Consider the following 17,100-nt stretch of genomic DNA (forward strand, 5'->3'; position numbering starts at 1 on the left):
TATTTTTCCTAGTAATCTGGGCACATTTATTTAATTTTTTAAAAAATCATATTCAAAGTTTGTTTCCTTTAGGACGCCTGCCAATTTAAATCCTTATTGTTGATGATTTTTTTACCCTAATATTGAAAGCAAATAGAAATACAATTTATGATCCTAATCAGATGGCAATCTTTTTGCTTCCTTATGTGTCAAGTACACTTAACCTCTGCCTCTTCAATTCTACTCTGATATCACTGCAGTTACAGCTTTCTTCTGTTCCTATTGCTCTTTCCATTATAACATCTTGTTTCTTATTAGATCTCAAATATCAAAAACTGAAAGGTCGTGGAATGAAACGGGAAAAGAGAATATATACATTCATCTCAATCCTACTATCATTTCAATTGCTGTTGAACACTATTCACTTTGATAGATTAATAACAATAAACTGTGTCCAAATGAATTTCATTTCTTTTATAGCTTATGTTGGTTTTTCTGCCATGGATATATTTAAGATAGAAACAAACAAACAAAAAGTTGCCTTTAAAAGAAAAGTTATCCAAATATGGCTTAAGATATGTTATTACAGGATTAACTAGGTGAAGTGTGAAAAAATTACATTTAATGCAGTATTTGGTAGCAGTGCTTTACCTTCCCTCTCAAAACATTAAATCTACCTCCATAATAATTAACTTGTGTGGTGAGGCAGGGGAACTTCTCAATGTGCTTCAGGAAATGTCAGCAGAAAAATTATATTAAGGAATAAAAGAATTAAGTGCAGTATGTCTGAACACAAAAGTTTTAAAGACTAAATTGATTTGCCTTCCCCCACTCAATGGCAAATCTGGAGTATTACAAGTCTTACAGAGGTCTTTAACTTTCTGAATTTACAATGCCATTAATGTCAAAAGACATATCTGATTATGCTGTTTATTAAGTAGTTAGGTTCAAATAACATAATTAATACTATGTCCTAAGCACTTAGTAACCTTAGTAAATAATAGATACATAATGAAAAAATAGTACTTACTTCATTCCTGAATACTTATTAATAAGATGTTGCATGTATCAGGCACTAAGCAATTTCTCAGAAACTAGATTCAGATTGAACCTGCAACCTCCATTTCCTCTATTGCATAGATTATTTTGTGGTGCTTACTTTTTATCTGAGCAGAGACCAACAGTCCACCTTCACAAAGGTATTATACCATTTAAAGGAACACAAACCAATGTAATAATATGTTGAAATTGACAACTACTTTAAGATATAGTTCAGGCAGTATCAAAAAGATGTTGAATATCACATATTGCTTTCAAAAAAATATTTCACGGCACCTTTCTGAATTTGCTGTGAGGCCCCAGGATGCCTGAGCACATAGTTTGGCAATAATAATTATGTGTCTTCTTGCTAAAGTCCTATTTAAGCAAACTGCTTCTCAGTTTAAAAACTTAAATTTACAGAATGTCTCTGACAAACAAGTAGATGATCTACCTGCACTTGCAAGTTTCTCCTCAGAATTCAATCTTGAACTCCAAGGGTATCCAATCTTTAATAAAGAAGCCAGTATATAAGACAAATATACTAAAAGGAAAAATGTAGACTCTTATGGCTCAGTGATTCTCAACCTGAGAGACAGGACAACCTATAAAGAGCCCAGAGGGTATGGGGGTAGGTGATAAAGTAAAATATATATCTTACAGCATCTGCTCTAGTCCACCCCGTGGATGCCCAAAAAGTTTTTCTCTAAAAGCAAATAAACTGACAACTATCAAATAGTATTTAGACTTACACATATTTTACATATATTTTAATCATGAATTATCTGTATCTTACCTTAATGAAAGCAGCTCTCAGTGTCTGAGCTGCAGACAAATTTACTCTTTCTAGCTGCAATAAAAAATTTAAATCATTATTAGTATCAATTTCTTGGGAAAAGCACTTTTCTGATATTCCATTCTCTTATGCTGCATTGCCACAGCTGTAGTCTTGCTAGGCAAATATATTCCAATGTGTCTATGTGTGATGAATATAAAATGACCAATAAACAGAAAACATTCTATTTACCACCTTATTTCTTTTTAGTTATTTTTCAACCCGTCAACCAGAGATTAAATGGATATTCTCATTTTATTGATTAGCAAGTTGTGATGAGGAAAAATCTATTTGATACTCAGAAGACCAAATGGTATGGATTTCAGAGAGTCTTACCACCTATATTCTACTGTACCAGTATTAAGAAATGATTATCTAAAATAGTGATTAAACTTTCCTATGAACACATGTGAACATACCATAGTGAATTTCACCTTTATATATTTCCATAATGCACTAATTTAAAAAGGAAAACTATAAACAAATAAAGATGAGTAGGGGAGAGGAAAGGGAATGGGGAGGGAGGCAGGCAGGGAAAGGGGAAGTAAAGGGAACTGAATTGGAGCAAATTATATTCTAGGATTGTGTAATTATGTCAAAATGAGCCCCAGTATTTTATTTATTTATATATATACATATATACACACACAACTATATATAATGAACTAATAAAGTTCAATTCAAACAGCATTAATTTTATGTCAAATGTAGTTTTATTAATTATAAAAGATAAATGTCTTTATTATATACATCACATTATATATTAAATAAGTTGATAATTATTAAATAATAGTATAATATTGATATTACTTCATTTTCCAGTGAACCAAAGAAGGCACAGAATTTCATGTAAATACTTTTCTGTTGAAGAGTTAATTGCCAAGCTTAAAAAAACTAACTTCAGTTAAATTCAGAATTTGTTAGTCCCTAAGATTGGGTTAATTAATATAACCCAACTGCATATATTTTTTATTTGGGACAATATTAAATGATAGAAAACAATTTAATCTTTATAGATTTTAATGCAGGTGAATATTTCTACAAAATCTTCAAGAATATGTCATATTATGTAATAAATAATTCTTCCAATCCATAGGTCAATGAAAGTATGTTTTCTTTTATAAATGACATATCAAAATAAACAAATCACATCTATCTATATCCACATGTAGGGGATCAAGTACTTTATATCAATTTATTTTCTAAATAAAACAAAATGCCATGAATCCAATCTGCCTACAAATTATTTACCTTAAGTGTCAAGCAAAATCTCCCAAAATAAGCAATTTGTTTCTCAAAAAAAAAAAAAAAAGAAAAAGAAAAAGAGCCATTTAGCTTAGTACTAACTTGGCTTCTACAAAGCTTATAAAATCTAATATTGTAATAAGTGTGTAAAAGGGAAGATAGTAGGGACCTAGTAAGCAAATATAGAAAAAGAATTTATTATACAAGTAGTTTATATAATTAGCAAAGTATGTTTCCAAAAATGAAATAGCTTTTCTACTTCCATACAATTCAGGTAATTATAATAAATATTACTTAAGTAATTAAAATAACAATACAGTTGAGCAGACTATAAGTTGTTGTGCAAGGGAAGGTAGGGGCGGCAGACAGGATGAATGTTTCCCTCCTGATTAAAAACCCATTTCCTTATTTGGGTTTACACCACAGTGACCTCTTTCAGCAAGTCAAAGGTCTGAGTCAGACATGTGCCTTCAAGTATCAGCAACATTAACTCATTCTCTATTGCCCTAACTGGTATATGAAAGGATCAAGGAAGTAAAAGGTCCAGAAAAGCTAGAGAAGACCTAGTAAAATTATCCAAAATAGAAATCAACTTCTCCAGATTTCTAGTTTACATATTTATCTTACAAAAAAAAGGGAAGTCATAGGAAAGTCAGACATATTTTACTAGATCAATAGTCTGAGCTGTGAAGTACCTCAGCAGAACTCTCCTGGGAGTCATTCTAGGGTATACTATACACCTACATGCTTTGCAATAAATTCAACAGGCTTTTTGACTCCATGTCCAAGGGCAGTACCAGGCACACACCTATCATTTGAACTGAAGTAATATTAATCCATAAATTTATCTAAACTGTTCTTAAATCTATAATTTCAGCCCATAAAACTTAGGTACCAAAATATGTTAACTCCTTTATTAAAAAGTGCTTTTCTTTTAACCCACTTGTGATATGATTTAACCAAAATATTTCATTTCATCTTACCAGTGCCTCTCTTGATGGTAGTAAGTTTTGATAATATTCTAATAAGAGTTACCATTTATTAAACACCTATTTTGGATTTTTCTAGTGTATCTTCCTATAGAGTATCTATATTTTCACAATAAATTAAGTTACAGATATTAGCATATTTATCCATCTTCTAGAGACAAAAATTCAGTTTGTATTAATTTTTAAATGTTAAATATCTAATAGAGATGATATTCATATGAGATCTGTCTAGCTACAAAATTTGTACAAGTCACTACTGCTACCTGACTCCTCTTACTCACTTTCCAGAATGAAGTTTATCCTATCATCAACTCTGTAACTCTGTTCTATAAGAACTAACACACACTTCAATTTCAATCATGTATAAGAAGTTAATGAAATAGCAAGAAACATGCCACTGTCCTTTACCTCCAGAGAGCAATTTAGCTAAGTAGTTACATAAAAAGCTGTGGGATGATCAGCTGAAGTTGAAAGGAAAGTCTTTATAAAACTGATTAAAGTGGCCTGGCCTCTTAAAATCATCTTTTTTTAGAAGATCTCCCACTTAGGGATTTCTTCAGGTAACATATGAGGATGTGAAGATTTTTATTGAAGTCTAGAACAGCAAAAAATTTCCATTTTTTTCAATATTTCCACTGAGTCCAACATTTTGTAAGCTGTTGGAATAATCATCTTTGAATATTTACAGAACCCAAGTTTATTTACAGAATCCTAACTTATTTGAAGAATGCTGGCACATATTTTTGGTCCAATGGAGGAGGAACATTACAACTGCATCTTGCATTAATGGATATCTGAACAAAGAAAGGCATTCCTTGGGCCTCAGTCATACAGAACTTCCATATAAAAGAATGAGAAAAAAGGATACATAATACTCCATTTCACCTAAAAGAGACTGCTGAAGCACATTTGGAAGAAATGGGCAAGTTTGAGAGCTCAACATCAGATCTTATCTCAATCCTACATTCTGCCTACTCAACCTTCTAAAGCTTAGTCTTGACAGCTTTTGAGAGCACTTAGTATCAACTGCAAACTTGTCAAATTTACACTCTTTGGTGCATTTACAAAAATATTTTAAAAGCTTACCTATAATTTTGATTCTACAGAAAGCTCATTTATTACACTGCTCCTTCTAGAAATATCAATTCACTTCTACACTTTTCCAAAATCAAGCTAGTTTCCTAAAGCCATAATTAAAAAAAAAAAATCCAATTAGCCCTTTGGTGCTCAAGTGTTCAAAAGCCTTGCATAAAATCTTACGCAAGCTATTTTTTTTTAAAGGTCAAAATAATTAGGTTAATTGGTTTTGAACTGCCTACAAATCTACTTGCTTCCTCAAAATCAGGCAAGATTTGATTTTCCCATGTTGACACTCCTTCCCCTACACGCCTGCCCCCCAAAATTATTGATCCTATTTCTTAAAAGAATTTAAACTGGGCCAACTCATAAGGTTAAAAACTCCAGGTACACCTCTTATGATTCAAATTAGAATGAAGTGAGACAGGTCAAAAAATAAGGATGCCAGAAGAACAGAAACAAAAATGCCACAAATACACAATCAGCTATTTTACTCATATTAAATTCTCCATATGTTTCTAGAAGAATCAGTTACTGGAGTTGCCAAACTATCTAGTAAAAAAGCAGAGCCATCAAATGAGTACAAAAATAATTCCATTAAAATTTTAATTGGCAAGTATACAAAATTGTGCCTGAACATAATATTGTCAGAAAACAAATGTGAAAGAATCCTAATACTTACTGTATGCCTGGTAGTATTCTGTTATATTATACAACATCAGCACATTTATTACAAGAGTTATGTCAACTAAGTGTACTACTATTTATGTGGCAGAGCAGTATTTAAAAAAAAAAAGTCGGGGGCGGGGGGGAATAAAAAGTAGATAGGTCAAGTTGCAGAAGCATTCCCAGGATTCAGGATTCATCTGCTTACTAGAAAAAATTAGGAGTTCCATATCTGCCAAAAGTTGGCAGAAATAGCTGATTCAGAGGCTTCTGAATGGAATGATATTTATTTTATAAATATATTTTTGTGTTTTATTAATAAACATTAAACCTTTGGTAATTTAACATTCATACATTTTTTTAAATGTGACATGTATTGCTTCAGATATTGCATTTCTTTTCAGAATAATAATTATAAAAGGCCATAGGAAAAGGAGACACATAGTTTATTGCTTCCTGGAGTGAAGAAGTGAGTGGCATTTCTTTCCTCCTCCATATACAAAGAAGTGGTATGGAATGAAACAGTTACATGAGAACCTGATCTAAAGACTTGGCATGAGATTTTTGGAAACCAACATTAGGAAACCAATCATTATCAAACCTTTATGCTATAAGGAGACCTAATTCACTGTACATTTAGAACACATGCAATACATGTGACAGCAGCTAATCAAACAAGTGCAATCCTTTTCTGTTGTCTTAGAATAACTTCCTTAACTTCTAAGATTCATGTTCGCAGAATAGCATCAATAACTCTGACTTATAAGCAGAGTAATAGTACTAAAATTTCCCCCAGATGTTAGTATATCCCAGTATATATCTTTTAAAAGATGATTTTCTTGACTACCACTGTAGCTATTAAGTATCAAAATGTTAAGGTGAGAATGAATAAGCTTTTTCACTCGTAATATACTGTGGATAAGATTTAGTGCACCATTTATCTGAGTAAAATATTTATGCTTACTGTGGTACTATTTTCCGGAAGGCTAATTTGAAACCATTTTTATCTTTAAAACTGCATAGTACAGAAAAACAGAGTCACGCTAAACTATAATTTCCCCATTAGCAGACTTATAGAAGAATTTATGGTTGAACTACTGTTAAATATTAATGTTTAATTCATTAGGTATCTTATTTTGATATTACATTAACACACTGGAATGCTAGTATTGGCTTAAATATACTTTTTTTTTTTCCCCCCTGGTACTAGGGATTGAACTCAGGGGCACTCAACCACTGAGTCACACACCCAGCCCTATTTTGTATTTCATTTAGAGCAAGGTCTCACTGCGTTGCTTAGTGACTCAATTTTGCTGATCAAGATCTTTTTGTCTTAGCCTCCAGAGCTTTGCAATTACAGGTGTACACCACTGTGCCTGGCTGGCTAAAATACTTTTTAACCAAACACTTCACATCTGAAGGCACAATAATTATTTTATTCCATTCTGATAAAAGCCCAAGATTTCAACTCTGTCAAAGAGAAAAGCTAGAAACTACCTTCACTATTCCTAAAACCCCTTAGAGTTTTAAACATGCTTTTTAATACATTACAGAAATAACTTTTTTAGAAACTTGGTACTATTATGTTAGATAAGCATATTCAATTTGTGAATTAGACTATGACAATCTGCTGCGTACCTCTCAGTCTTCCACATTTGACCATTTCATTTTCAAACTTTACTTGCAACAATTTGTTCATGGACCAACTATGAGTAATTTGGCAATGTATTCTAAGCCCAGTAAACCCACATGTTAGCCAATCTCATCTGGAGAAAAATCACTACCTTTATTTATGGAAGAGATTTTTCCAGTTCATTCATAGTCACTTCTTTCAAGTTAATTTCTTTTATAAATCAATAAGAAAAACTTAATCAATATTAATCCCAATGGTTCATTTTATCGAGCCCTACATTCTATATAACTTGACTTTTTAAGTCAGGATTCAAATAGCCATTTTCCATGTGTAGAAAAAAAGATCACATAGCTAGAACAAAAGCTTTTTTTCATTTCTCTCCCTTAACTAGATTATTAAACTAAAGCTCTATGATATAAATTTTTCTCTTCTCAAGGAGAGACTTAAATAGATAAATACAACAATCCTATCAAGTTAGATAAACAGACATGAAAAAATGGGATACAAACCTCTGGAAAGGATTGTGACAATGGTTCTCAGATTATCCAAGAAGTTCAAATTATAATTGTTATCAACACAAGGTTACTTATTAGCTTTCAGTGACTGTCTCCACACCTCATTCCTGATACAAGGATAACGAAGCAATTTATTTGCTTAAATATCTCTGTTCCTTAGTAGATTCTCGAGAACAGGTTATGTTGTGTTCTTTTTCATACCTCCAGATTCCAGCAGAATACTCAGAAAATAAATGGGTGGCATGGAGTATTTCCCGAACAGCACTTGTTTCTAAAAATTACTACTTACAATGAATAAATAAAGTATCATAACATCAAAACAGTAGAATTTTTGTTGTGTTGGTAATAACTGCCATTTATGGACAGAGTGCCTCTGATGCTATCACGGTAGTGCTTTAACAGGGATAAGCTCTTGTGCAGCTAGGTTTGGTCACGATATCAAGTTCTTACAAATGTGATGTACATGGAAGTCTTGAGCAGAACTTTCAAAAGGGCTACTTAAAGGAAGGAGACTCAGCTGGAAGCAGAATGTCACATGATGACACCTGTGCCCCTTCCAGACAACTCTGGACATGATGGATGGAGCTTGGGCAGCTAGCTATCCTGTATGCTGAGATCTTGCTAATAGATGGTGAAGCAAAAGATCAGAACTTGAGTTTCTAATCACAATGAGTCATGATAATACAAGACTTGGACCACTTGCCTCCAGAATCTTTTCTGTAACAGGGAGATAAAAACTTTTCATAGTCCTCATTTTGAATTTTCTTTTATAGTCACAGAACCTGATACTATTTGGTAAATAATGTTTGGAATTTCAATATGTACATCTGATTTTGCAATTAAACCTGGAGTTTTCTTATTCAAAGTATTTATGTATTACCCTCCATTGCCTCCCCAAGACTTCAGATCATGAAATATATCAACTACACTCTAATCCAGTAATGTGGGAAAATATAGATTTAAAACCCAGATTTTTACTCTAATAAAATTACTTTACAGAGCCAGGGCTACAGATCCATGGGAAAGTGCATGTATGAGAGCCTACATTCATTCCCCAGTATCAAAGAAAACAGATAAAAAATCATGGAAATGGTGAAAATTTCCAGCTGAGCTAGCAACAAGACTAATTTAGGTTTATGAAAGATAATTTGATTAATACCAAAAAAGTATATATAAAAAAAAAGCTGAGCCACTGAGTTTAGAGTAAGATCACCTAGATTTGATTTCCAAGGTAATTTTAGGAAAATAATTTCATATTTCAGGGTTTCAGTTCACCAGAACAGGATTAATTCAATAATATTTTTTAAAACTTTCAGCTCTAAAATTCTCTTATGTATACTATTCTATTAATTTAAAAGAAAACCCAAAATGTATTGATATTAAATCCAAGAAAATTCCTTCAGTAAAAAACAAGCATGTATTTTCCAGATACAAATGCAGTGGGATCTTCCAAATATCAATTTTGAATAAGTACTTTATCATCAATGACTTATCAGGATCTCTTGTCCCTGTACCTAAAATGTACTTATATTCAACTGTAATTCTTATTTATCTCTTTCAGACCCTAGCATGTGTCTTTTTCAGTGAGCCCTGTCCCTAAAATAGGTCCCACATACCATTTTTCCTTAAAACATTTTTTTCTTACTTCATTTCACTTATTATGATTCTTTATTTACATAATTGTGTTCTTTATGCTCTCCCACTACAGCACAAGATCTAGAGGGAGGTGGCATAACCGTGTGGTTTTGTTTTTACTACTTTATGGGCCGACACATGCCTAACACATAAATGGAGTTCGTCTACAGAAGTATTTGTTATATGAAAGAACAAACACGAATGTATGAAAGCAGTGATCACCAGAAAATGTTTACCTACTTACCTCATTGAACACAGGATACATAACTGCGTAGAGGGGCATAGAAACCATAGAAGTGGTCTCAGCTTCATTCTTCATCTCTTCCATTGTCATCCTCATTCAAAAACCAACTACAGTAGAAAAAGCAATGCTAAAATGCAGAGGAATCTTCATTCACTGCAAATTTCTTCTCTTTTTGTGGGTTATAAAACAGCTGGGCACAAAACATACACAGACCTGGTAAAAGAGAAAAGGAGCAACACAAATTCATTCTGAAGGGAAACAACAAATACTAATAATTTTCTTCTCCAAATTATAGAGCTCACCTCCCACCCACTTTTGGTACTGGGGATTTAACCCAGGGGTGTTTAACAACTGAGACACATTCCGAGCCCTTTTTATTTTTGAGACAGGGTCTTGTTAAGTTACTAAGGCTGCTTTGAACTTTCAATCCTCCTGCCTCAACCTCCCAAGCCGCTGGGATTACAGGCATGCATCTGTATCCCATCTTATAAAAAGCTGATCTGTTACTTGTGAAAGCCATGGTCAGCACGACATCTTTTTTTTTCTTGGCAGACTCAAGAACTTCCTTTTCCTAAAGCTAACATCCCTAGCAAGGTACTAGTTTACAAAACAGTGATTCAAAAACTGGCTTCACTGGAACACAGTGATTGCTCCATGAAGAACCATGATAAAAATGACATATCTAATTGCATCATATACAGTCTGAGAAAAGATATCAGCAACATGCATAGTTACAGCATTTATAGGTAATATAAAATTAAAGATGCAAAATATAAAATATGTGATCATATGTAGAGACAAGTGAAATAATTAAAAATTAATAAAGAATTAAGTTGTTGAATATCATCATTAAACTTTTTTTGCCAATGGTTAGTTGACTTAATCACCTTAAAATCACAGCAAAAATGTAGTAAACTCCAGATGCAAAAGCACACTGAGAGATGACAAATAACTTGCTCCAAGGTCACTCAGGCAGAATCCCAAGATTTGAAACCAGCACTGTGAATTTAGATCTAATATTCTCACATCACAAAACCAAATCTGAGGCTGGGGATATAGTTAAGTGGCAGGGCACTTAACAAACCAAGTTTGAAGTAAAAATAAAGAACATTCTCTCCACTCAAATGTACTCAAAGCACCCAGGTATTACTCATTTACTTAACAAACATATGTTTAGCACATTCCAGAACATAGTTCTTGGTCATTAAAAATTTATCTGTGTTGGGCAGTTCTAAGACTTAAGCAGTCTGAAAGATGCAATCAAATGCCTAGAGTGCTGTTTCAAAAAGCTCCAACAACCTGTTAAATTTGAGAGCTTAGTGTTTTATCATGTTCCTACTAATGAAGAGGAACTTAGCACCCACTGACACCATTTAGTTCTTTTCTAATAGCTGTAACCATGGATAAAATTTTCATATTTTGGAGATGAAATTTGTTCCCTAGCTTTATAAAACAACAAAAAGCCAACTCTGGCGTGTTGGCACAGGCCTGTAATCCCAGCTACTCAGGAGGCTTTGGCAGACTGATCACAAGTTCAAAGCCAACCTCAGCAACTCAGCAAGGACCTATGCAACTCAGGGAGACCTTGTCTTTCAGTGGCTAAAGCTCCCCTGGGTTAAATCCCCAGTACCAAAAAAGAAATAAAGAAAGAAAGCCAACCAGCCAATTCTTATATTTTATTCTACAGGGCAAGAGAAAACCATTATCTAATCCTATAGTTGATTTAAGTAGATGGCTTTGGTCACAGCATAAAGGGGAGAATGGAGGAACAGAAGGTGAAGGCAATGAAAATTTAAGAGACCTAGTACATCAATGTAAGAAATGAATAAGACCAGGACACTAAGCAAGAGCAAGTAGGTAAATACCAATTTTGGTCTTAACGTTCCTATGTAATTACTTAATTAGTAATAATAGCGGTAACTCCAGCCCTCTCAATTTATTTCTAAGTGAAAAAATAAATCTATTTATTTTATTTTTTTTATTTTATTTTTTCACTTAGAAATAAATTGAGAGGGCTGGAGTGGTAGCTCAGTTGGCAGAGTGCTTGCCTAGCATGTGTGAGGCACTGGGTTCCATCCTCAGCACCACATAAAAATAAATAAACAAAGGTATTGTATCTGTCCGCAACTAAAAAAATGTTTTTTAAAAAAAGTAAATTGGGAATATTTCTTCATAATAAATAAACTGGGAATAAAGAAGGGAAGCTGAAATGATAATGAAAATAAAAAGAATGAAATGAACGCAGAGTACAAACAGCAGCAGAAGGAAGGTATGGTACCAATGAAAAAGCAAGAGAAATGGTGAAACAGGACCAATGACAGAACCTGAAGAGCTCCCTCAGTGACAGAAAAAAAAAAATCAATTAAAGAAAAAACACCCATTTCTTGATGATGTGAAGGGGCAACCTTCAAAGAGTAGTGTACTTACATAATGGGAGTGGAAATTCTCTACAGGAGCAAAGAGACTGAGCTGGTGAGAGAGGAGTATGAGTTTCTAAGACCTCAGTAAAAAGGAGATAAAATACTAGCAGAGAGAACAGATGTAATGGAACCATTTTTGTGTTTCACTCTTGTGAACACATGCATATCACTATAAACATAAAGGGTGACAGAAGTCAAAGGATCAGATTGCATGGTTAGAACCACGGAATTCCTAACAATACATCTTTACTTATGTACCACAAAAAAACTGCTCAAATATTTAATTTTTACCTTTTGTAAATACTGGCATTGAATTAAAAAAAGTGTTCAACAGTCTTTAAAATTAATTTTATAGCACTATCAGCTCTCATTTGTCACCAAAAAGAACAATATTTCAGCACCATTATGTGCTCAACAGGTAGCTAGCCTCTATCATACGTCACCATGTTTTAATACTGTTCATGTGGAAAATGCTCCAAAAAACAATTTACAACCAAACTTTTCAGAATACACATCCACAAACTGGAGCCACTTAGTTTTATTGGTATTTACATGAAATTAAAAATCAATGATTTGTAAAGATTTATAAAACCTGAATTATCCTCCATTTTTTAATTCAAATTAAAATACGCTTCTGTCACTCCTTTCACGTTTCTTCATTTGAAATGGTTCAATGGACAATCTGTAATTATTCCAAGTCAACAGAGCCTGTTATGGGAAAAGCAAGATGTTGACCCTTTCACAAAGTTCCTTGGTTTCAGTATGGGCGTTACCATGTCCTCCCAGTTGAGCAGCACATTAACAAAAGTTTCAACCCTCTAAGGAGTACTGGTTTCTGGGGTGAATGCTGATAGCACTCCTATAGAGAACTAAAGATGGCAGATTTTAAATCTCAGATTCTGGAAAGGCCTTAAAAATGATCATATTGAGTAGAAACCTACAGTAGGAACAAAGTCTAAAAAGGTTTTATTGACTAATCTATAGTCACAATTAGTATATAGAGAACTAAAGATGGCAGATTCTAAATCCCAGATTCTGGAAAAGCCTTAAAAGTGATCATACTGAGTAGAAACCTACAGTAGGAACAAAGTCTAAAAAGGGTATATTGACTAATCTATAGTCACAATTAGTATTAATAATAAAATAAATAATAAAAATGTAATATCAGTATGGTGGCAACACAGCAAAACTACTTTATTTCCCATTTCAAATGTGTTGCTTTGGAGGAAAATTGTTTAGCTTGCATCAAGTTTTGTGTCTGAACTATGAGTATCCACAGAATACAAAACAAAAACCAGAACCATAAAACGGTAAATGATGATAACCTAGACCAAAAGCCTATTTCTTAACAATTTTTTTTCTTGAAAAAAGAAAACCTCTTTATAAGAAGGTTGCAAACAGAATATAAGCAATCTTTTCCTTTATACTTCCCCTTATTTCTTTAAATATTCAAAATACAACTAACATCTAACGCAAGATGAATCAGCTCGAAATATCTTTCTGGCTTAAAACAATAATCACTTGTTTAGAATGAGGATACAAAAAAAAAAAATAGATTCTTGGTCACTTCACTACCAAACCCTTAAGTCTTTAGGGTTTCTGTCCTTCCCAGCCAACACCGGCATGGTCACTTACAGAACTACACTTACTGTATCTCTAGGCTCAGAATCAGCGTTTCCTGAAACCGACTCCCTTTATTCCATCTGGGGTATGAGATAACGCTACAGCCAAAGTCCTCAGTACTGGTGTATGCAGTTCTTGAACAGAAAAATACTTCCTAAGTAAATTCTTCACATGATACATTCATGAAACATTTGTAGGCAGATTCTGCCTTATTTTTTTAAGTTAAATTTAGTATTCAGCTTTTTCACCTGGTCCTGTAACTGTTATTCCTATAATCCCTTCCCTGCAAAAAGGGAATGATTGATTAATGTTGAAGCTTCAACAAAATGTTCATGCCTATTCAGTTTAAAAAGTTGAATCATTCTAGCATTTAGCAGAATGTATGTGTTTATGTTCAGATTCATGTGTATTTCTATTTCCCACAGAGACATTACAGGCAGCACAGCAGACAATTAATGTTTGATGAAGGGGCAAATGAAACTTACATGAAAATAAAACTACATGTAAAACAGTCATATATTCTAATGTCTCTTTTTCATTAGGACTAATTGGGTGTCTTTTAGATACCAGAAACATATTGATGTAAATTTAATGGTTAAAGATTCTCAAAGTACAAGAATTTCCAACATTAAGTTAATCTTGCTCTGTACATAATTCAGCGTTTAGCATAAAGTAAATCGTTCTCTAGGAAGAAGTGTACAAGTGCATTAGTTCCTAGGTGTCTGAAGACTTAAGCCATCACAATTACTTTGGTGCTTATTAAAAATACTATCCCCAAGACTACTTACTCAAAACCTCCAAGGAGTGAATGGTTCAGGAATCTATTTTTAGTGGATAACCCAGATGATTCTCAAGAAAAACACAAGCTGAGAGCCACTAGTCTAGAAAAAACAAGTCACTGGACAGTCAGAAAAGCTGGCTGTTAAGGCCAGCCTCAGGGATACAGGTAAAATTAAGTTTCACAAAGCACCTGGAGAGGAGTTTATGGTTCTGACTTTGTGGAAGTTTCATTTAATTACTGATCTCATTTTTCCATCATAAATAAAAAGGGGGTGAAATTATATCACCTGGAAGGCATTAGTACTCTAAAATTCAGTGAATCTATTATTTCATTATTGGTATCTACTATAGGTTCAAAAGTAGTTTCCTGAGAAGTTAAAAAGATTAAACTATTACATCATAAAAACTATTAACAAATTCTAGTAAAGAGGTCCTTCTCAAGAGTTGGTTCCTTCCTCCTTGATTTTTTCTCAAGAATCACCCACCAGATCCTAGAGAAACTGGATTTTTTCCAAGACTGTATAGATCACAGTATAGCTATTTTATATAGCTGGAAAGGCTGTTATTTATACCTTTTAAAGTTTTCTCATGCCAGAATGTTATAGCCATTTCCAAATAAAAAATAAAATTTGGAAGAGAAAAGCTAGGAAAAATGGAGACAGAAGAATAGGGCTTAAGTAGATGATCCTACCTACTTAGACCCAAATAAGCTTGAAGTCTTCAGGATATACTAACATCACTATCTTTTTCTACAAACCATATTTTCTGTAATTCACAGTCTTCCTCCAGTTTTTTCAATAGGTTATGTGAAATTCAACCTCCCCAAAATATGCACTACTATGATTTCAGTGGTTATAGAATTTTGCATCTGGGGATATCTAGAAATAATGTCTTGTTAATAGTTAATATAAAGCACTATGGTACTCTATTGTCTGTATATGTGTGTGTTCAATAATTTTTTCTAGGCTTTTAAAAAATATCAATGGACAATTTGTGCATAAAAATGTGGGGAAAAAAGCCTAAGAATTCAGGTTTGAGAACACAGGCTCAAATTCTGGTCCCATCATTTATGAACCACCTTGTCTTTAAGCAAGTAACTTTACCTCTCTCTGATTGAAATAAATGGAAGACAACTAAGCTACACACTTAAAAAAAAGATGTAGTTAAAAAATGAGACAAGGCAATTTCTAAACCAAGCCACAAAGTCTCTATATTAAATTTTAAGTTACCAATCATTGGATCTGGGCTGTTTTAAACTACAATTCAAAGAAAGTACAGTGTTCAATAACGGATTCTCACTTCACTGGAAAGTTTAACCTATTTCATTAAACATGGAAAGACACTCCCCTTTGCCCAGTTACATTTTTCAGGTATCTGATAACCACTAACTGGTTCAAGCACCCTAGCTATGCTTTTTCTTTTACATATAAGAAAGATATTAACTTCAACATCTTTGTAAATATGAATGATAAAGCAAGTGTGTACTAAGTTATTAGGTAAGTTCTAAATAAAACATCATTTTCTTAAATTGTCTTTGTAAATAAACATTAGCTAATTAAAGCCACAATATCTCACGATGGAAGAATACCTACCTGTAAAAGTGTCCAGTACTTAACTCCATTTACTTTATCACTCATGGTTAGTTTCAGTATGTTTCAATACATTATGACAAACTTGCATCTGAGCATACTTATAAACAGTCATTTCAAACTTAAAATATTTTTTTCTAGAGGTGCTATAGTTTGAATTTTGAATGTTCCCCAAAAACCATTTAATTAAAAGCCTTGATCCCCAGGGTGTTGTATTGGAAAATGATGAAACTTAACAGATGTAGAGCCTAACGGGCGATCCTTAGATCCCTGGTGGCATGCTCTTGAAGTGGATGGTGAGTTCCCTGGTCACTTGCTCTCTCCCTTTGTTTCCTGGATCATGCAAGCAGCTTTATTCCACCATGTACTCCTGCCATGACGTGCTACCCCATCACAGGTTTAAAGACGCAGATCCAATCATGGGCTAGAACCTCAAAAACTATGAGCCGAAATAAGCGTTTTCTTTTCTTTAGAAGTGGGTTATCTCAACTATTACACAACAGTAACAGAAAATTGGTACCAAAGTGAAGTTATTAATTATAGCTATACTGAAGGATGTGGAGGAGCCTTTGGAATTGGTTTGCAGTAGTCTGGAAAAGTTTGGAGGAGCAGGCTACAGAAAGCCAAGAATGCTGTAAATGGAGTTTAACAGGTGATGCAGATGGACGCTCAAAACAATGCTGACAGGAACACCAATAGTAAAGGCCAGGTTAATGAGGTTTCAGATGGAAATGAGGACTGGCAATTGGACTAGAGGTTATCCTTGTTATACCATGGCAAAAAGATTTGGCCACATTTTGTTCATTCTATGATACTTTATGGGAAGACCATA

General features: G+C 33.5%; 1 protein-coding gene across 2 annotated transcripts in view; it reads right to left on the bottom strand.

Moving 5' to 3' along the window:
- Positions 1 to 17,100, bottom strand: part of Pdcd10 (programmed cell death 10) — a 41,417-nt gene that overhangs the window by 12,326 nt on the left and 11,991 nt on the right. For both annotated transcript variants that reach the window (XM_005332512.5, XM_013361607.4), the window contains exons 2-3: positions 9,857 to 10,069; positions 1,814 to 1,867 (exon numbers count right to left, since the gene is read on the bottom strand). In XM_005332512.5, the coding sequence (XP_005332569.1) occupies positions 1,814 to 1,867; positions 9,857 to 9,952 (150 nt within the window). In that variant the 5' untranslated portion in view covers positions 9,953 to 10,069. The remainder of the gene's footprint in view (positions 1 to 1,813; positions 1,868 to 9,856; positions 10,070 to 17,100) is intronic.

This window comes from Ictidomys tridecemlineatus, chromosome 3 (genome assembly GCF_052094955.1).
Source record: "Ictidomys tridecemlineatus isolate mIctTri1 chromosome 3, mIctTri1.hap1, whole genome shotgun sequence".
Lineage (NCBI taxonomy): Eukaryota > Metazoa > Chordata > Mammalia > Rodentia > Sciuridae > Ictidomys > Ictidomys tridecemlineatus.